Raw genomic sequence first — 22,411 nt, 5'->3', positions numbered from 1 at the left:
TCACGGCGGCAAGCTTTTCCCGGCAAGGTTACTGTTCACGGCGGCCAGCTTTCCCCGGCAAGGTTACTGTTCACGGCGGCAAGCTTTCCCCGGCAAGGTTACTGTTCACGGCGGCAAGCTTTCCCCGGCAAGGTTTTTTAGGCAGCAAACGACCTCGGATGAAAATGTGTCCAAAAGCAAAGTTGACCGTTTTGACGAGACGAAAAACTTTCGTGTTGAACGTTTTCCGACTCGAGGCCATCTTCTGGGCCAAAACACTCACGCATTACATCAGACACTTGCCAAGACATGTCTGGTCTTCCGCGTCATATTTCGCCTCTTGACAGGGCTGCATCCAGATAGCTCTAACTTTTGCATACGAACTAGGATTGAGATGATTTTTATCTCAAAATCGACCGATTCGACGAGACGAAGACAATGCATGTAGAGCATTCCCTCATTCGAGATTGTCCTGGAGGCGTACTTGACCAAAAAGCACTCAAAACACCGAAACATGACAATCTGAGTGTAGTTTTGGTCTTTGATATGATGCCGAATGATTATGGTCCAAACATCAAAGTTGTTCCACTCGGCAATGTGAAATTTCTCATTTAGAATATTTTGTCATTTGAGGCCATCTCCATTGCATTCTGCATTGTGCCAAAATCAGGTGTCAACACCTCCCAACTGGCGTGCGGGATGAAACAAGACGTGAGCAAGATGCATCTTTGTCGCACTCTCTCTACTCTTCATCCCTTCTCTTGCCTTTCTAACTCACCAACGACATGGTTTTTTGTCACAAAGAACCACACACGCTTTTGTATTGACATAAAAGACCATCTCCGAACTGTATTGACAAAAGAGACCATGTACACCGTGGCGGCAGGTCCGGCAGCCGACACGTGGCACCTGCCGCCACGGCCAGCGGCGGCCAGACCTGCCGCCACAACCTCAGGCGGCAGCTCCGCTGCAACAGGTTTTCGGCCCATGCAGCTACTGGCGACGGAACGGGAAGAGGTGGCGGGTCCCGTCGTCTATCCCTATGGCAGCAGCTCCTTTTTGCTGCTGTAGTACAGTGGCGCTAATTCCTACTTTCCTATCCAAGTTTTGACCTGTTTTATTATTTACCTACTACTAGTACTGCTAGTCCTGATCAAGCCACGTGCTACAGCAGAAACAAATACAGTAAATACTAGTATGTGTGTGGAAAAACTTTGCAACGAAGGAACCAACATGCTCCGAATTTGCCTGAGACTTGGGGAGCGAGAATGAAAGAGCAAGGCAGTACTGGATCGGGTGCAAGCAGCGGCGCACAAACTTGGAAGCGGCCGAGTTGCTTTTGACTGCTTCGCGTGGGGCCGTCGCATCGTGCTGCTGCACGGGCTGTCGCGTTGTAGGAGCTGCCCGCCACCTCTTCCTATCCCGTTGCGAGTCGTTGCGTCGGACGGAAATCTGTTGGAGCCGAGCTGCCGCCTGAGGCTGTGGCGGCAGGTCGTGCCGCCTCCACATGTGGCGGCAGGCGCCACGTGTTGGCTGCCAGACCTGCCGCCACGGCGTATGTGGTTTTTTTTTTGTCAATATGGTCTGCGAGTGGTCCTTTCTATCAATATGATAGCATATGTGGTCCTTTTAAACAAAAATTCCAACGATACCGGTAACATCCAGAGTTGAAGAATATCTTGATGGCCATCAAGTACCGGTGAGCACCAAATATTTTCTCCCTTTCTTTCTAATATTCCCTAACTTTTAATTATTATTTTTGATAATGTATTCGTAAAATGGGGTGGGCATGAATATTAAACTATGACGGTAACATCAAACAACAACAAGCCACTATAATTGGTGCTCATTTGGGAAAAATGTAATCCGTGCTAGAAACAACTGATTAAAAAAGGCATCCAACAAGCTCCAATCGGTGCAGCACAACAACAATTGATTGAAACAAACAGTAGCAACATGCACCCTCACCGAGTGATTTCTCTTTATAACATATCCTCTCAATATTTTTAGGGAGCTATAATAAATATTCCAATCATTTGGAATCACTCATGAACACACTTATACGATTAAAAATTTCATGTCTTTTCTACTTTAAGTTTGGTCCCCAAACTTTGCCCATAAATTTTTTTGTCGCCTTCCCAAGCCCCATAAAAAATCTGAACATTTTTTTAGACCTTCCAAACACCCGCTTCCCATTCAAACCAAATTCAAATGAGTTTGGATTCAACTCTTCCATATTGGGTGAAACTTCTTTTGTTGAGCTAAGTGTAAATCTTAGGCTCTACATTAAAAGTTTCAACATTCTCCATGCACCCAAGCCATTTCTTTTTCATCCTTCTCTTTTTCTTCTTCCTCTTCTTCTTCTTTCTATCTATGAAGGAATTTAGAGAAAGAAATTAAAGAAGAGAGAGAGGGAGAGAGAGAGAGAGAGCGCAGTAGTGCACAGCCCATCCGGTCTGCCAAGGCCCAGCCGCACCCACTCCTAATCCCCTAACCTAGCCCGATCCCCTCCAATCTCTCTCAATTTCCTACCCCCTCGTCTCCTCAACCTCACGCCGCCAGGAAAGAGCCCCGCTCGATCCCCATCTCCCTGACCCCCTCATCCCATGGCGCCCGCATCTGCCGCGCCGTCGGACCTTGTCAGCTGGAACCCCCGCATCTCCTTGCCTGCGCCTCATGCTTCACGACATGAGTTGCACGTCTCATGGTCGGCCGCTGGTTAGCCCCCGCGCTACCTTCTCCATCGCTTCGACCTCCCGCGCCTACGTCCTCCTCGCTGGCTGCTCACGTTTGTAGCTCCATCCGGAAGCTCCGGGGCCCCTTGATCCTCCTTTGTTGCTCCACCACCGCCCACCTTTGCACCTCACGACCACCTCCCACGACGTGCTGCTGCAAACTCCGCCTCGCCTCGGCCATGCCCGCATGCTAACCACGGCCAACCCAACCTGCAAGGCTTGTGGCCTACCCACCCTCCCGGACTCGCTCGACCCCAGACGCCATGGTTCCCCTCGTCCCGAGCCACTGGGGCCGAGCGGCTATGGCGGGCCAGAGGCAGCGTTGACCTGCTCGTTGGCCTACAATGTCCTATTCGTCGAATCATTTTTTCTCACTTATTTTTGGACTATTGGTTTATTTCCATAATAGTCAAGGACTTTTCTGCAAAAGTTACATGATGGTGAACCAACAAAAGCAATAGGTGCTTTATTAGTAGGTAAAGATAAAAGCGTGTACAACCACGTTGAACAAATCCGACCCTCTAACGCCAACTCCAACACACAACCCCATCTGACCCACGCGTGTCCATATTGATTCAAACGAACAAATGTGACAGCCCAATGCGTGACCCCATGCTCAAATTATGTTCATTTGGCGTCTCGATCGATCTATTTCTGGAGCAAATTTGCTTTCGGTTTGCATCCAGACGGACAGCAAACGGACGTCCACACGCTTGTTCCTCATCCTTGCCCGCCTCGGGCCTGCCTGTCGGCTGCCTACCTACTTCCCACCGCCCACATTGATGGCGCACACGTGGGGCGGACCCACTTGCCAGCCACCCAGCCACACGGTCGTCGTCCTTTTTAATGTGAAAGTTGTGGACCGGTCAGTCCACAGACTTTAACTTCCGGAGCCGCTGCCACCTCGAGCCCCGACACACGCAAACCCTAGCCCCCCCGATCGCCGCTCTTCCACCTCCTCGCGCAGCGTCCATGGCTTGAAAGTGGATCCCCGGCAGGGGAAGCACGACCACAAGGTCGGGTCATCCCCTGACCGTCGCAGCTGTTCCACCCCTTCGGCGTTTGACATCTCCCCACCAGCTGCCCCGCCTCGGCAGCGGCCATACGTGAAGGCTGAGATCTGCCATAGGTATTGGGAGAAGGGCACACTGCTTTCGTGCAACGACGTGCACCTCCCAAACAACTGGCACCTCTCAGCAGACCCCGTGCCTGTGCCTCTGATCCCGTTGAGCGATCACGCTCACCGCGAGGAGATCTATCACCGTGGAGCTACACCCAACACAAAAAAGTTGCAATCGGCGCCACAACCCACGATGCGCAGTCGTCGTTGATGCTGGAACGGAAGCAGCGGCCAGCAGATCACCGGTTGTGCGTGCTACTACGACGGCGTCCTTTTTTTGTGTGCTACAACTGCCCGTGGAAAAAGTTGCATCTGGCCAGCGGAAAAGCTGCTACCGGCACTCGCAGAAGATGCGACGATGGCGACGTGTTGGAACTGGGGCAGCCGGACATTCCCTGCTTTTATTTGTAAAGTCTCTATTCCTCGGTGATCAAAGCTGATGCTGGAACCACCGTAGTTTTTTGCTGCAACCAATGGTAATTATTGTTGGAACCGAGGATGTTTTTGCTGGCACCGAGCGTGGATTTTGCCGCAACAGGCGTTCAAATTTGTTGGAATCGATTTTTGTTTTTGCTGGAACCAACAATGGTGGGCGACAAGGTGATGAGTGATGGTTTTGTTGGGACTGGTGGCGGGTTTTCCTTCAACCAACGACATTTTTGTTGGATCGATGGTTTTGTTTTGCTGGAACCAACGAACAGAGGGGCGCAATGTGATGCTGGAAGGGGGCAGGGGGAAGGGTGGCACGCATGGTGAGTACCACTGGCGACGAGCGAAGAGGAGGTGAACCGTGACACCCGGCGCCGTCGATGCTGCAACCGTCGATTGGCGGTGCTCCGATGGACGACAGGATGAGGATGGAATGCCAGGCGTGCAATCCAACGGTGCCGAGGCGCAGAATCGAAAGGCTACACACCGGCCGGCCCAAATTTGGGCTGGGCGGCCCGCGCCAGCCTTAGCCTTACGTTTTTTTTTGAAACGGAGGCAAAAGATTTGCCTCATCCATTAAATAAGCAGAAGAGAATTGCCCGGTTAATTTAGCGGAAAACCGGGCAAAAACCGTCACAATCCGCTGAACGGCGCATACAAAAGATACCCCACACACACCTATACGGAGAGTGCCTTGTCGAGTTAGCACACAGACGTCATCGTCATCACCTCTCCCCAAGCACGCGTCATCGATGCCCCTAATCCCTGAGCAAGCGACTCCGACTTCGCTGCAAACAAACGTCGACTCAACCCTCACCGCAGAAGCCGTGCAGAAACACATGAAGATCCTGCTAGAACTCAGCCACCTGCACCGAGGGCAGCACAGCATCGCCTCTGAAGGAGAGATCCGAAGGAGAAACCATACAAGGTTGGCGCCGTGGAAGACCACCGAACAGACCGCCTGTTGCTTCCATCGTTGCCACAGGGGCCCCGCCGCCGCAGCTCCGACTTCACCGCAACAAACAAACCGAGGTAATCCCACGGACACGCCGGAGAAGAGCCGACTACCGCAACCACTGTCATGCCTTCGACTTCACTCGCCCCCATCAACGTTGTTGCCACAGAAGCCCCAGCACCACACCAACGCCTTCCACCAACCTCCTAGCACATCCACCGGTCCCTCTAACCGGAATGAACTTCAAAATCGATGCCCTCAAGAGGGAAATGACGCTTACGGCCGCCAACGACCGACCCTCCGGGTCTAGGGTTTCCCCCGAAGTTGTGTCTCCCATAGGAAGTGAGAGCATACTGTCGACGCCTACAAGAAGGTTACGGTGTCCACAAACGCCGCCGTCACAGGTTCCAGCCATAGGCAGAAACGGGTTTTCACCCAACCCTCAAAACCTATGGTCAACAGCAAATTCGGCCAGCCCACCTGCATCTCCACGCATCCACCCCTGGAGCCAGATCCCACAGCAGCAACACCCCATCACGAGCAGAGGCCTCGATGCACAGCGCCGCCACCACGCCTGGCCTTGATGCAGAGAAGCAAGGAAGACCGCCCCAAGCCACCGGGCCAAGATCGCGCCCTCGCATCTGCGGCTCCTCGCTGGAGCGCCAGAGCTGCTCCACACCGCGCCGTCGCGAACTGCAGCTCCCTTGCCAGCACTAGATCCGCCCGGCCGCTGGTCACCGCGCGCCAGATCTGCGTGCACCGCCCCCTCAAGTCTCCGTCGCGGCCATGCGCGACGAAGCCGCCCCTTGACTCTGCTAGCCCGACGACGCAGCCCCTTGCCGCTGCTAGCCCGACGACACCGTCCCTTGTCGCCGCTAGCCCGACGACGCCTCCGCTCGGCTGAGCAGCCCCGCGCCGCTCGAGCGCCTCGCGAGAGGGAGAACCAGGCCCCGCCGCCGCCGACGCCGCGCGGGCTTTGCCCGGCGACGCCCTCCGGCGGCGGCGAGGGAGGGGAGGGGTGGGGTGGGAGTGTTGGGCGGCGGCGCCTAGGGTTTCTCCCGAGCCGCCCGCGGGGAGCGACACGGGAGAGTCTGGTTAATTCTGCCTTACGGTTTTTGTCAAACTTGATGTATGATGACATACTCCTCAGATAAGGGTTACGGGAACGAACGGGTAAAACTGACAGCGACTTATGCTTTTCTCAAGTTCCCAACATTGATATTTCAACTTTCTACAGAAACTTAATACTATTACAACTTGACATTTCTTTAATAGTACAAAGTGTGTACAGATGTCGGCCCTTACGTTACGTGACATGTACCTGCAGCCAGCAGCCGGAACTATTTGTGTAGTACGTATGTCCCTGTCACTATGAATCATGCCTGCAAACTAAATCGGCACCGTGAACGACTGCTTCAAACGAAACTCGTCACAGTTGCAGACTTGAGATTCGCGTTAACCCAATCACGAGGTGTTGATGGCAACAAAAATCAACTCGTCGGCCAGAGGCACATGACCGCATCCCGCCAAATCCGAAATAAGCCCCTCGAGTTGCGCTGCGGCCAGCCAATGGGAGCAGCCCAGGGAGAATCGTTGACGAAACAACGCGCAGCCAAAGGGACGCAACGCGAGCCACGCCCGGCGTTAACGAATAGCCAAAGCCAACCCCCCTCAAATGCCTCGTCTGATTGGCGATTGCCTCCTCGTCCGCCAGCGTTAAAAAGCAGCCTCGGCTCCTCCGCGCACCCGAACCGAGCCTCGCCACCATGATCTCCCCGCGCCCCACTCTCTCCTCCGGCTTCTTCTCCCGCTCCGCCTCCTTCTCCCGCCCCGGCTCATTCTCCCCCTCGCCGCCCGCCTCGCCGGCCGCGCAGCCTCCGCCGCGGCTGCTCTCGGCCCCGCTCGCGCGCCAGGCCACCTTCTCCTGCTCCGCCTCCGCCGTCGCCGCGCCGGGCCGCGGCGCCTCCTCCTGCTTCTACGACGTGCTCGGCCTGGACGCCGGCGCGAGCGACGGGGAGATCAAGGCCGCGTACCGCCGCCTGGCGCGCGCCGTCCACCCGGACGTGTCCCCGCACCCCGCCGACGACTTCATACGCGTGCACGCCGCCTACAGCACGCTCTCCGACCCCAGCAAGCGCGCCGACTACGACCGCCGCATGATCATGATCCCCTCCGCCGTCGCCCGCCGCAGCGCCCCGAACCTCGCCCGCTCGCCGTCGTTCCCCGGGTGCCGCCGCCGCACCTGGGAGACCGACCAGTGCTGGTGATCGACCGCCCGCCGTCCGCCCCGACCAGCGCTCACGCAGGTCCCTGACGCTTTCGGCCGGAGTGGCCTCCGGCTGGTTCCCCGGGCGGTTAGAAATGCAAAGGTTACCGCGGCCACTAGGCTCACTTGCAGTGGTGGCCGGGTCACTACGCTTCTAGTAGAATAAACAGTGTACTCTGTTATTAGCACAACGTACAATTAGTCTCACACTTCGCTGTGGCTTGTATATGTATATATAGAAAAACAAAAGATGGATGTATGGCGTCGTGTGCGACGTCCGTCTATTTTGAAGTCTACTGTATTATGCATGTTCGGCTTGACGTGGTGATCTGACAGTAGGATTTGTTAAATCGTAATGAGCTGGACTCCTGGAGATGCTGAGGGCCGGATGGTGATCTTGGCTTACTTTTCTTCTCGCGTGCGTGGTGGCTGCTGCGGACCTGGGGGGCTGCGGCTTGTGGAGTCTGAATGCTTCGAAGCGCTCCCTGTTTTCTTCGAGAGAAAGGAACTGCTGGTGCGAATCATCCAGTGGCAAGACTCCAAGTCGTCGCAAGAGCCGAGAGGGACTTGAATGAATATATGCTTTGCTCTAATTTGGTTTCCATCGTTCGCCACTCCAGGAGGACAGAATCTTAGCTACTATCGCTGTCCGTCATGAAAATTTACCACTAAAATGCTCTGCAGAACTAGAGCATCTACAGCCGGGCAGATCAATCCGGCCAAACGCTCGGATAGACGGATCATTCAAAAAACAAAAAATATCGACCCATAAACACCCGGACTGTTCGGCATCCCTCATATCAAGCCCAAATCTAGGACGGATATGAGGCGGCCGGAGCGCTCGGGTGAGTCCGCCACATCGAACGAGCCTAGACTGGCCCACACTCGCCCCCCACAAATATCTTCTTCTCAAGAATCTTAAAGCCCTAGACCGAAGTCCAATCCATTAGTCCACTTCACTCTCTTCTCTGTCCGCTCCACTTCGAGTCCCCTCCGATTCCGATCGATGGCCGGCAAAGGTAGCAACGTCGGCACCAGTGGCAGCTCAGGTGGCTCCGGCGACTGGTTGAGCCTGTTGTGCGATGCAGAGCCCGACGATGTGGAGGAGGTTGCCCTCTGCATTGCTTTGAGGCGTTCGCTGCTCGAACAAGGCAGCGGCAGCTCGGGTTCTGCAATGCTCGTCGCCTGTCGACACAGTGACGGCGACGTCGTCGGGCCGTCTAGCCTGTCGCGTAGCTCAGGCCGCTCCGCACCCGCTTCCTCAGCTGTCCAAGTACACCGTCCTCCATCGTGGGTTCAATCTGCTTCGGAAGGGGTACCCGGGTGTCGATGGGTCCTCGTGCCCGCGGTGCGGGTGAGGACACCTGAATCTGAGGCATGGGCGGCCCGTCGCGAGTGGCAGTGGGCGAGGAAGAGGGTGGCAGCTGGGGAGACACTGGCCGCACGCCAGGCACGCACGAGCGCGTCGGTGGATCCCGAGGTCGCGCTCCTCGCATCGATCCTCCACCGCTCCCTCAAGATGGTGGAAACAGATGCACGGCGGCTCCGCGGCAAAAATACCAAGGCACTCCGGCTCACCATCGAGCTGTCGGAAGAAGGGGCATCCAAGGAGGCGGCGGCCAAGGCGAGGACGGCCCAACATGTGAGGGAGCAGGACCGCTTGCTAAGGAGGCTGTCAGGGCAAAGCTGCTCCGACGACTCCAACCTGACGGACAGCTCTAGCTCCAGCCCCGACGACGATGCACCACCGCACGCCAACTCGTACACGCAGGGGCAGTGCAGTGTCAACGACCGCAAGAGGAAGGGGCGGCGAGGAAATGATGATTTCCTCCACCCTTCTCCATTTATCTATGTTTTATTTATGTTTTTAGTCGTTTATAGTATGAATTTCCGTTGTCCGCCTATGAATTCTAATCCTTTTGTCCGGCGATGAACTATGATTCATCTATAAAGGATGAATTAATCGTTGTTCGTCATGTTATGTACGTAGTGTTGCATGGGGTTCATGGGTTTGAGGTTTCAGATATGAGGGACATGGATGTGAGAGTAAACATATGAGGCGTGTTCGGTCACTGTTGGGCGCGTCCATGGGCGTTTGAGGGGCCGAATTTGCCGACCGCGGCTGTAGATGCATGTACTATAGCAGATGTGGAAGTGTTAGTGATCGACTAGAGGGGGGTGAATAAGCGATTTTTATGAAAGTTTTCAAAACATGGAAGTTTCGAAGACAAACGATAGAAATAAACATATTACCATGCAGCGGAAGGTAGACTACACTAGGCAAACCACAGTCAAGTATTCAATGAAGTGAAAGTACAATGACTAATAGCAGCTAGGCAGTAAGGATCAGGTAGGAAGATATTGTGAAGCCAATCAGAACAAGCAGTCACTCAGTGAAGACAAAAGATAATGCAATCATACAATGACTTCACAAGGACCAACAGTAAGTAAAGGGAAGGGAAGGATGAAACCAGTGACTCGTTGAAGACAATGATTTGTTGGACCAGTTCCAACTGCTATGACAGTTGTACGTCTGGTTAGGGCGGCTAGGTATTTAAACCTAAGGACACACAGTCCCGGACACCCAGTCCTGAACACGCAGCTCAGGACACCCAGTCATCACCGTATTCCCCTTAAGCTAAGGTCACACAGACCTCGCCCAATCACTCTGGTAAGTCTTCAAGGTAGACTTCTAAACCTTCACAGACTTTGTTCACCGGCGATCCACGATGACTCTTGGATGCTCAGAACGCGACGCCTAACCGGCTAGAGGATTCGCAGTTCTCAAGTGTAATAAGTCTTCAGATCACACAAACAGGAAGACTTAAGTGATGCCTAACACTCTTTGGCTCTAGGTGGTTAGGGCTTTATCCTCTCAAGGAATTCTCTCTCAAAGACTTCGAGGTGGGTTGCTCTCAAACGACAAAAACCGTGCTTTAACTCTGAGCAGCCAACCGTTTATGGTTGTAGGGGGTGGGCTATTTATAGCCACTAGGCAACCCGACCTGATTTGTCCGAAATGACCTTGGGTCACTAAGGAACTGACACGTGTTCCAACGGTCAGATTTCAAACACACACGGCAACTTTACTTGGGCTACAAGCAAAGCTGACTTATCCAACTCTGGACAAGATTTGCTCTCATAGTCTTCACTCAAAGACATAGGATTTTGGTTAAGCATCACTTCAGTCATTCTGACTGGTTCTCTTGGACCCCACTTAATAGTATAGTGGTTTCTATGACTCAACAAAGAAAAACACAGAACGACGAAACTGCTAAGTCTTCGCGCTCCATAATCTTCACGTGATGTCTTCTCTTGTCATAGTCTTCAATGTGAATGTCTTCACATACCACCTTTGACTTCAATGTCTTCATACATTTTTAGGGGTCATCTCTGATAGGAAAACCGAATCAATGAGGGACTTCTACCTGTGTTATCCTGCAATTCTCACAAACACATTAGTCCCTCAACTAGGTTTGTCGTCAATACTCCAAAACCAACTAGGGGTGGCACTAGATGCACTTATAATCTCCCCCTTTTTGGTGATTGATGACAAACTAGTTGAAGTTTTCAACGGGGAATATAATATGTGAAATTTTAAAGGATAGGGAATTGTCTTCATAAGTTGCAAGGGCTCCCCCTGAAGATGCGCATATAAGTAATTTGCTTTTGGAATGCAAATGCACATGGCAGGTTGTACTTGTGGAGATCCTCTTCAACTTATGATGACAATTCATCATGCATGACAAGTATGTGAAGATAATGACATGCATAATGAAAAATAGACGTATGCAAAATGATCTAAGTGCGGAATTTATCGTCGCACATGCGGAATTTATCATCGCATCATAGAATAGCAAATAAGTAGCAGACGACCATCGAGTTTAAGTGTTACAACTCAGAGAACCAAATGTATCAAAACGAGAGTTGTAAACACTAGGCAAAACATAAAGCAACCGCCCATATGGACCCGCTTGAAGAATATCAAACTCATATGCTTCTCCCCCTTTTGTCAGTAAGGACCAAAAAGGTTTGAAGACATAGAGCATCTACTCGTTCCCATGAGGAGTAGGTGAAGCAGCAAGGTCGTCGGTGTTGTTCGGCGGTGCAGACGAACTCGGGGCAGTGTCGATGCGTGCAGAAGTAGGGAGCGGTGAAGTGGCATCGTCTTCTTCCTCGGTCACTCTGGCATTCACAGCTGCAGAGGAAGAGAACTCAGAGTCTTCAAGAGACGGAGTTCGTCGCAGCACAGTCCTTCTTGGAGGTGTGGAGTCAAACTTGAAACGTTCAGAGAAGCCATACTCTTGAAGATCATCTTCAGAACACATAAGCGTCAGCCCTTTCCATGTACGCCGACAGGTTTCATGGGCAACAAAGGCATTCTTGGTGGCAAGATTGCGAATGCGGTTGACACCCACCAAGAGGCTTTGCATTTGGCGCTTCAGCCAGTCATGATGCCTATCCTGTTTCTGATGAAGGGCAACCAGAAACTCTCGGTCATTGAGAACACGAGATCGCTTCTTAGGCCGTTGAGCAATGGTGCTTTCAGTGGCTTCAGTGAGGGCACGATGAGGTGCACATGTAGTACCAGCCAGAGGATAAACACGAGTGACTGCTTCAACTCCTTCAATATTTTGAGAGAAACTTTGATGCTCAGCATTCTGAAGACTAAGAGGCTCCTTGGCAGGCTCTGGATAGATGGCTTCAACGGACATATCAACGTCAGGCAGAAAGATCTGATGATTGCGAGCAGAGGGCTGATATGAGACAGCTGAGTGTAGTTTGATCAGCCGCATTATCCATGGAGCGTAAAATTTCAAGCCAAAAAGATCAGATCCTGATGCAGCAAGTTGGTGGATGAAGAAGTCTTGTGCATTGAAGCATTTGCCGTGAAGAATATAAAAGACCAAAGTCTTCATTGCACCTTCCAGCTTTGCATGTGGAGAATGTCCTTTGATGGGCCAGAGAGTTCGCCTGATAATGTGATAGATAGTGCGTGGCAGATACTCAAGGTCTTCAACAAAGAACTCCTTAGGATATGCAGCATCTGGAGGCAAAGGCTTCATCATGCTAAGCATCTGACTCATGTTCGGTTCAGACTTCTGAAAGATGCTCTCCATAGCTGCACTGTGAAGCTGACAACCAGGTTCATAAAAATCTCTAGGAGTGGGCAGACCAGTGAGCTCAATGATATCAAAGGCTTTGGCTTCGTGATGAACATTGCCGGTCATCCACTCAAGGACCCAAGTCTTCGGATCTCTGTTGTAGCCACGAATGTGAAGAGTGGCATAGAATTGGAGCAGCAACTCTTTGTTCCAGTGCTCTTGGTCGGTGATGAAAGGCAACAATCCAGACTCTTTGAAGCAATCCAGAGCTTCTTCCAAGCAAGGCAGACCAGTTATGGCTTCAGTGTCAAGACGCATATGAGGGAAAATGCGACCTTGATTGTACAGAATGCATGAGTAATAACTTCACTGCGGATAGCTCCAGAACCGATCAGAAGATATTCTTTCCCTTGAGTAGGGGTTCTTGGCGCTATTGAAGAAGGTGTTGTCTGCTTTGAAGCCGTTGACATTAAAGGATCCGGGTGCTGATGCAGGACCTAGAAACCTGGGCAACCTTGGCATTGGCTTCTGTACCTGAGGCCTGTGCTCAACGTGATAGTCAAACCGAGGACCAGCAGCAGGCGCGGGAACAGGAGCAGTAGCATCATTGGCTTCACTGACTTCTGGCACATTTGTTGGTGCAGGCTCCACATTTGCTTCAGCCATGACTACGTCATTGGCTTCATTTGTGTTGGTGGTAGCAGCCTCAAGATTCTCAACCTCCACTTGATGAGCTGGAGGGTCGGGCACAAACACGTTCTCCTTGAGAACAACTTCTTCAGTAATGAGGGGAGTAGGGACACGTTCTTCTTCTTGTGTGTCGTCGGCTGATGCAGCCGGAATGTCTTCAGCAGCTTTAGCCTCAGACTCGGAGACATTCACAGTAGGAGTGGCATCTGGAAACACTTGACGTGCAACAGATTGGTGGGGCACTTCTCCTTCTGGAACGCTCGAAAGAGGGACTTGATACCTTGGTCCTTTGCGAAGCCTGCGTAACGCTGACGACGTCTCTGGAGATGGAGTTGGCTAGGCCTCAAAGTCATCTTCTTCATCTTGCCGGGGTGGTGTGACTTGTTGTTGTGGGTGATCAGCCCATGATGCATCCTGAGCAATTGGCGTCAGAGGACGACCAATGCTGATGAGTTCGCTGTTCATGAGAACAGGCGATGATACCAAGTTGTGCTCGATCTGAGGAAGAACTACATCATCTTCAACATTGTCATGGTGACCAATGTCTTCAGCAGCGGTGGGATCAACTGCTGGAATGTCTTCAGCTTCATGAGCCTCTGTGGAAGCAGGCTCTTGCACAATCAGTTGGTGCTCTTGTTGTGCAGACGCAGGGCGAACCATTGAGATAGGTTCAACAACTAAGGGCTCTGTGGGAGCAGCCCGATCCTTCTTGGTTTTGCACTTCTTCTTGGAGGGAGCATCGTCAGAGGCTTCAGGATGTTTCCTCTTTCTCGCTTCAGCCTCAATAGTCCTTGTCTTCTTCAGTTCTAAAGCGGTTGACCTGACCTTTGGCTTCGAGCCAGTCATGCTGGATGGGAAGACAATGGGATGTGCTTCCTGCCTTGGTGCTTCGAGTTCGGCCACAACTGCCTTCTTCTTCTTCTTTGCAGCCATCCTGGGATCGATGCCAGGACGACCAAGGGCCTTGCGCTTCTCAGCCTCATTGTAGGCTTGCACACACTTGTCAGCCAGGCTCTTCATGCGCTCACGAGAACCTTGAGCTTCTTCACGCTTCTTGAGAAAGGCTTCTTTGAGCTCGTGCAGCATGATCTTGAAGTTCTTGACCTCTTGCACGCTGAGCTTGGCCATGTGCTTCTTGAACTGAGCTTTCTCAAAGTCGATCTTTTGCTTCAGTTCAACGATGCGCTGAGCTAGAGCTAGCTCTGAAGCAATGGCGCCATGGAAGGCGACACTGAGGCCAATTGGAAGTTGCAGATCTTCAAAGCTGAGGTTGGGCGTGTCAAACCACTCATCAATGAAGTTGTGGATGATTGCCACATCAAAGAGAGGCAAATCATTGAAGATATCTGCTTCTTCTTTACTCTTGATTAGTTGCTCAAGAGCGTCGTCTGCAAGATCTTCATCGCTGGACAGATCAACGGTGTCGTTGCGCAGAATAGCAGCAGCAGTCAGTTCTTGGCTGGTGTGTTGCAAAGGCATCTTTACTCTTGAGGGCTTGGAGATGCGTGACAAATCTTCAGACTACACACTGTCTTCAGGAGGTGCAGTAGCCAGTGGCTTCGCTCGTGAGATTTTTGATGCCGAGGCAGGCATTGAAGCTTTAGGATTCTTCAGTTTCTTTGGCTTCGGCGGTGCAGGCGCTTCATCAGATTCAGCGTCATCTGCAGGCTCATCCACGGCTGTCCCTTGAACCATGATATGAGTGATGAGACCTTCCAGGTTGTAGAAGGGCCCAACAAGATTGGGTTCAGCTTCGCGGGTGCCATCGGCATGGGGAGCAGAAGGACCAGGGTTGAAGTCTAGTCCCAATGACTTCTTATTTTGCTTAGACGAATTCTTGGCAAACTGGAAGTTGCGTTTGAACAGATTGTCGTCACGACACCATAGCAATGACGATGGGTGTGCATCCGCAGGCTGTGGTCCACGGACCATGCAGGGATAGTAGCCTTGTTCAATGGCTTCATCTCTGGACCTGGGTTGAAGATTTCTGTATAGGATGTCTCCCATGGTCGCTTGATGACATTTTTCTCAGCATATTCCTGGGTCACAAACCGGTACTTGAATCATTGTTCTGCCCAATATCTTCGAATCCATTGGATTCGGGTCTTGCGCTGATTGTAATCCTCTTCAGGATCTGTCTTGTAAAGCTCTGAGAGGTCATCAGGCAAATCTCTTGACGTTCCCCCACGACGCTGTCTGCCACCCTTCCTTACTGATTTCTCTGCAGCCATGAACTTCAAACTGAATGGCTTCAACACGTTCAAAGGTTTCAAAGGCTTTCGCTTGCTGGACAAACAGGAACTGGCTTCGGGAGAATTTATATGATGGTGTAAGAATTCTGCAAATGAATGCAGACTATGAGAACCAAGGGATTCTCCCACGGACATGTACCTGTGACAACATTAAGGTGCGAGGGAAGGGGAAGAGGTCATATGCATTCTCAGAAGATTTTGAAGATAAATGAGTTTAGAAGACATTGACCTCATCGTGCGAAGACATTCACTAATAGATAAGGAGTTGGTTCCAGATTTGTACGAATCCACGAATTAGTACAAGTGAGGAATCTAACTACTATGTGAAGCATAAGTGAACATACTAGGCATATTTTGAGATGCAGTATGAAATAGATCCAACTTGTGTGAATAGAAACTTCTTATGGTAGAAAGTGATGAATCTATAGGATCAAAAGGGGCCGTAAAAAGGAAGTTTTATTTACCACACGAAGAACTGCTAGACGAAGAGGGAGATGAGGCCGAGAAGTTCGATCGTCCGTGCCCTAACTTGGTGACGGAGGACACCTACGGCGACGGCGGAGAAGACGATGTCCGCGGCCGGCGTGAAGACGACGTCGGAGAGGTCGCGGCAGCTAAGCGCTTCGTCGCCGGCGTCATCGAGGGCTAGCGGTGGCGCTAGGATTCGTGCGAGAGTGGAAGAAAGGATAATGACTGTGGTGAGGCATGTATTTATAGGGACAGGGACGGCACAGTGTTATTACACAGGTGCCCCTGGCGATTCACATCTGAAGGACACGTGGCCATCATGCAACATATCGGAGGTTGTTCCACGTTTCCACGCACGCCTGGATTGTCGGGTGGTCGTTCCCACTTCTCCGAGTTTCAGGTGAAGGAATTAGCATTGAAAGCGGACTTAATGTTTGTCTCTGTATCTTCTGCTGACAAGGACACAGAGAAGACATTCGACAGTTTTAAGAGAATGCATATGATTTGGAGAGATAGAGTTTGAGATAGAGAGGTTAGGGTCCGATCACATTCACTTAGTTCAAAGGATTCAACAAGAAGACATAGCTATAAGTGAATGCTGTAGAGGACAGAACACTAGTATATATATATAATCAACATAGTGAAGATAATCATGAAGACAGGTTGAGATTGAAGCCAAACCAAATGTGAAGACATAGCAAATGCAACGCATGGGTGAAACACTTCAAACAGAAGAATTTGGTGGTGGCGTTACCCACCGTATAGGAAGTATTAGACCCAGACATGGCGCACAATTATCGTGGCGCTCCGAAGTCAAATTCCACATTAATGTATTCACACTTAGAATGTATGTCTTCATGGACTGAAGATATACTTTACTTCGTGTGTTGCACATCTAAGTCATCAATATGCATAAGTGTTAGGATGTGTGCCTGATCACAGGACATTTGAGGATTCCAAGATATTTAGCTCACACCGTAACTTGCAAAATCTCTTCTCATCCAAGGGCTTGGTGAAGATATCTGCCAATTGCTCTTCAGTGTTGACATGTATGATATCAATATCTTCCTTCACACCATGATCTCTGAGAAAGTGATGATGAATTTCAATGTGCTTTGTCTTCGAGTGCTGAACTGGGTTGTTAGCAATCTTGATGGCGCTTTCGTTGTCGCAGTAGAGTGACACTTGCTTCAGATGAATGCCATAGTCTTTGAGTGTTTGCTTCATCTACAGAAGCTGAGCGCAGCAAGATCCAGCAGCAATGTATTCAGATTCAGCAGTGGAGAGAGATACACAGTTATGCTTCTTTGTAGACCAACATACACGTGATCGTCCCAGAAAATGACATGTGCCTGATGTAGACTTGCGATCCACCTTGTCACCAGCATAATCAGCATCCGAGAATCCAATCAGATCAAACTCTGAGCCCTTTGGATACCATAATCCTAGTGTTGGGGTGTAAGCTAAATATCGAAGAATTCGCTTCACAGCTAAGTGATGCGATTCCTTTGGTGCCGCTTGAAATCGAGCACACATGCAAACACTAAGCATAATATCTGGCCTAGATGCACATAGATAAAGTAAAGAACCAATCATGGAGCGGTATATCTTTTGATCGAACTCTTTACCATTGTCGTCGGGACCCAGATGATGTTTGGCTGGCATTGGCGTCGTGAAGCCTTTGCAGTCTTGCATACCAAATTTCTTCAGGCAATCTTTGAGGTACTTCTCTTGAGATATGAAGATGTCGTTGCGTTGCTGACGTATTTGAAGACCAAGGAAGAACTTTAGCTCACCCATCATGGACATCTGATATTGCTCTTGCATCATATATCCAAACTCTTCACTGTATTTCTGATTGGTGCAGCCAAAGATAATGTCATCCACATATATTTGGCACACAAACAGTTCACCATCATATGTCTGCGTGAAGAGAGTGGAGTCGAGGGAACTAGATTTGAAGCCTTTGCTCTTCAGGAAGTCTTTGAGTGTGTCATACCAAGCTCGAGGGGCTTGTTTGAGGCCATACAGTGCCTCGTTGAGCTTGTACACCATGTCAGGATATTTTGGATCTTCAAAGCCAGGCGGTTGTGCAACATACACTTCTTCTTCAATCTTGCCATTGAGAAAAGCGCTTTTCACATCCATTTGATATAGAAGTATGTTATGATGATTTGCATATGCCAGCATTATGCGTATGGCTTCAAGTCTAGCCACAGGAGCAAATGTTTCATCGAAGTCAATCCCTTTAACTTGAGTGTACCCTTGAGCAACGAGACGAGCTTTGTTTCTAACAACTTGACCATGCTCATCCTGCTTGTTGCGATATATCCATTTGGTGCCTATTATATTGTGCTTGCGAGGATCAGGACGTTTAACCAGTTCCCATATATTATTCAGCTCAAACTATTGAAGCTCTTCTTGCATAGCTTGAATCCATTCAGGTTCCATGAAGGCTTCTTCAACTTTCTTGGTTTCAGATATTGAGACGAATGCGAAGTGCCCACAGAAATTTGCTAGCTGTGTTGCCCTTGAACGAGTGAGTGGACCTGGTGCATTGATGCTATGAATTATTCTCTCAATCTGTACTTCATTTGCAACATGAGGATGTACAGGACGAAGATTTTGCTCTTGCTGATCATTGTCATCGTTAGAGGGATTGTCTTCAGGCTGAGCATTGTCTTCAGGTTGATCAGGTGCGGAGATGATAAGTTCCTCTTCAGGTTGAGCTTCAGACGGTATGATTTCTCCAGTTCCCATAAGTTTGATTGATTCACTGGATGGAACTTCCTCTAGCACATTTGGCAAGTGCTCTCTTTGTGAGCCATTCGTCTCATCAAACCGCATATCCACTATTTCAACCACTTTATAGTGAAAAAGGTTGAAGACTCTGTAGGAGTGCGAATCCTTTCCATGTCCAAGAATAAAACCCTCATGTGCTTTTGGTGCAAATTTTGAAGTGTGATGTGGATCCTTGATCCAGCACCTGGCGCCAAATACTCTGAAGTAACTGACATTTGGCTTCTTGCCAGTAAGGAGCTCATAGGATGTCTTGTTTAGAAGCTTGTGAAGATAAACACGGTTGATGATATGGCATGCAGTATCAATGGCTTCTGGCCAGAATTTTCTTGGAGTCTTGTATTCATCAAGCATCGTCCGAGCCATCTCAATAAGTGTTCTATTCTTGCGTTCAACGACGCCATTCTGCTGTGGCGTGTACGGAGCTGAGAATTCATGTGTGATGCCTAAGGTATCAAGATATGTATCTAGGCCAGTGTTCTTGAATTCAGTGCCATTGTCACTTCTGATGTGCTTTATCTTGGCGCCATAGTTGTTCATTGCTCGACTGGCGAAGCGTCTGAAGACATCCTGCACTTCAGTCTTGTAGAGGATTATATGCACCCAAGTATATCTTGAGTAATCATCAACAATGACAAAGCCATAGAGACAAGTAGCAGTAGTAAGAGTTGAGTAATGAGTGGGACCGAAAATATCCATGTGGAGCAGTTCGAAGGGTTGAGTCGTTGTCATGATTGTCTTCGAGGAATGCTTGGCCCTCGTCATCTTTCCTGCTTCACAGGCACCGCATAAGTGATCCTTCTTGAACTTGACGCCCTCGATGCCTATGACATGCTTCTTCCTTGCAAGGGTGTGAAGGTTCCTCATGCCAGCATGCCCTAGCCTCCGATGCCAGAGCCAGCATTCAGAAGATTTTGCTAGAAGACATATGACAAGTTGTGGTCCTGCTGAGAAATCTACCATGTACAAATCATCTTTCTGATACCCTTCAAACACTAGTGACTTGTCAGATTCCATTAGAACAAGGCAACGATAAAAAAAAGGGCAACCTGGTGCATGTAGCTCCCGCTTGCGCAGGGTCCAGGGAAGGGTCCGACCACTTTGGGTCTATAGTACGCAGCCTTTCCCTACATTTCTGTAAGAGGCTGTTTCCAGGACTTAAACCCATGACCTCATGGTCACAAGGCAGCAGCTTTACCACTGCACCAAGGCTCCCCTTCAGAACAAGGCAACGATATTTTCCAAATATCACAATCATGTTTAAATCGCAAAGCATTGAGACAGACATTAAGTTGAAACCAAGGGATTCAACAAGCATGACTTTATCCATGTGTTGATCCTTTGAGATTGCAACTCTACCTAGACCCAATACCTTGCTTTTACTAGTGTCAGCAAATGTGATGTGACTTTTATCAGATGGACGTAAGGTTGAGTCCATGAGAAGGCTTCGCTTGCCAGTCATGTGATTTGTACACCCACTATCAATAATCCATTCTGAAGCTGCTAGTGTCGTACCCTACAGTGCAGTTAGGGGGATAGGCTTCACGAAGAGAATTGTGAAGCAAAAACATTTGACGAACCAGTGGATTATTAAAGCTTAGATCGAGATTAGGACTGATAGGGCAAGTAGCAAGCGACTCAGGAACAAAGTACATAATAAGACCATTTGGGCATTTGATCTTGCGCCCTACAAGATGTGTAAGGTCCTCAGCAATAGCGTCAGACGATTTTGGTTTTCGGATGGAGACCTTTCACTGCAAAAGAGAGTTAAGCTTTCTTAGCCACCCACATCTTCAAGGGTGGCTTCGAAGCAATGAGTCTAAGTGCAGCATCTGAGAACTTTGGCTTTGGAGCCCTAGCAAAAAGTCTTGCAGGTGGGCAATAGTACTCATAAGAATAAGCAGAATAGTTCTTGGTCTTATGAATATGGCGGTTTGATGAAACGCGCTCATATTCACAGGCCTGAGTATGGTTTCCCTGCAAAACATTTGTGTTAGTGCGACTCAGGTGAGTCCTCTGTCTGTATGAAGCCTTTGAACCGTATGAAGCCTGTGGTCTGGGGTTTGTCTTCTTCACCTGTGATGTCATGATGACATTCACATGAAGATTTTCCAAACACCTTTTCGGCTCCCAGATCTTCTTCATAGGCGGTCCATTCCTGCAGTTAGTACCAATATACCTGGCAAACACTTCACCATTCTGATTCTTAAACAGTTTATAGTTTGCATCAAAGGATTCATCAATAACAATGGGATTAGCACAAGTGAAGCCAGATAGGGTGGATGGATCCGCTGGAGGTTACTTTGCAGCAACCCATGTGGTTTTGGGGTACTGCTCAGGTTTCCAGTAAGAGCCATCAGCATTCATTTTCCTTTCGAACCCAACACCCTCTTTCCTAGGGTTTCGGTTCAGGATCTGCCTTTTGAGGACATCACATAGTGTCTGATGCCCTTTGAGACTTTTGTACATCCCTGTTTCAAGCAGTGTCTTCAACCTAGCATTCTCATCAGCAATAGCAGTGGTATCCTCAGCAGAGGGGTTAGTTACCACATCAACAGTTGAAGATATTGCAATAGTAGAAGTAGTAGAACATTCAGCAACAGAAGTAGCGTTATCACGCTCAATGCATTTAAGACATGGTGGTTCAAATCCTTCCCGAGCTGAACTAATCTGTTCGGCGCGAAGTGACTCGTTTTCCTTTTGAAGATCTTCATGAGCCGCTCTCAATTTCTCAAGATCTTGCTTACTTTGAAGATAATCATAGGAAAGCCTTTCATGAGTTGTTGAGAGCGTTTCATGACGACTTTCAAGTTCCTCATACTTAACGTGAAAATTTTTTATGTCTTCAATTAAGGACTGAGATTGAGTCATTTCAGCGTCTAACAGATCATCGCTTTTGTCTAACAGTTTTTGAATGTGTTCCATAGCTTTTTGTTGTTCAGTTGCAATTTTAGCAAGTGTTTTGTAGCTGGGTTTGGAACCACAATCAGAGTCATCGTCACTAGATGTTTGATAGTGAGTAGTGCGTGTGTTTACCTTGGCACCGCGTGCCATGAAGCAGTAGGAAGGAGCGGAGTAGTCCTTGTCATTTGCATCGGTGTCGGTGATGAAGTCATTGTCTTCAGTGTTGAAGATGGACTTGGCAACGTATGCTATAGTCAAACTCGCAACGCCAGAATCAGACTCCTCCTCAGACTCCACCTCCGCCTCCTCAGAAGCGGACTCCTCCTCAGAATCCATTTCCTTACCAACAAACGCACGTGCCTTGCCAGATGAGCTCTTTTTGTGTGATGAAGACTTGGAGGAGGACTTGGAAGAAGACTTTGAGTATTTCTTCTTCTTCTTGTCATCAGAGTCATACTCCTTTCTCTTCTTCTTCTTGTTGTTCTCATTGTCCCACTGTGGACACTCAGAGATGTAGTGGCCAGGTTTCTTGCACTTGTGACATGTTCTCTTCTTGTAGTCATGAGCAGAAACTTCATCATTTCTTGAGCTTGATCATGAAGACTTTCTAAAGCCTTTCTTCTTGGTGAATTTTTGGAACTTCTTCACAAGCATAGCAAGCTCCTTTCCAATGTCTTCAGGATCATCAGAACTGCTGTCAGATTCTTCT

General features: G+C 49.6%; 1 protein-coding gene across 1 annotated transcript; it reads left to right on the top strand.

Moving 5' to 3' along the window:
- The first annotated feature begins 6,703 nt into the window (after positions 1 to 6,703).
- LOC119285102 (chaperone protein dnaJ 11, chloroplastic-like) lies at positions 6,704 to 7,775 on the top strand. Its single transcript, XM_037564318.1, has one exon. The coding sequence runs from the start codon at positions 6,985 to 6,987 to the stop codon at positions 7,483 to 7,485; it is 501 nt and encodes a 166-aa protein (XP_037420215.1). The 5' UTR covers positions 6,704 to 6,984; the 3' UTR covers positions 7,486 to 7,775.
- Positions 7,776 to 22,411: the final 14,636 nt, after the last annotated feature.

The sequence above is a fragment of the Triticum dicoccoides genome, chromosome 4A (assembly GCF_002162155.2).
Source record: "Triticum dicoccoides isolate Atlit2015 ecotype Zavitan chromosome 4A, WEW_v2.0, whole genome shotgun sequence".
Lineage (NCBI taxonomy): Eukaryota > Viridiplantae > Streptophyta > Magnoliopsida > Poales > Poaceae > Triticum > Triticum dicoccoides.
This window is presented reverse-complemented; position numbering and strand designations above follow the sequence as displayed.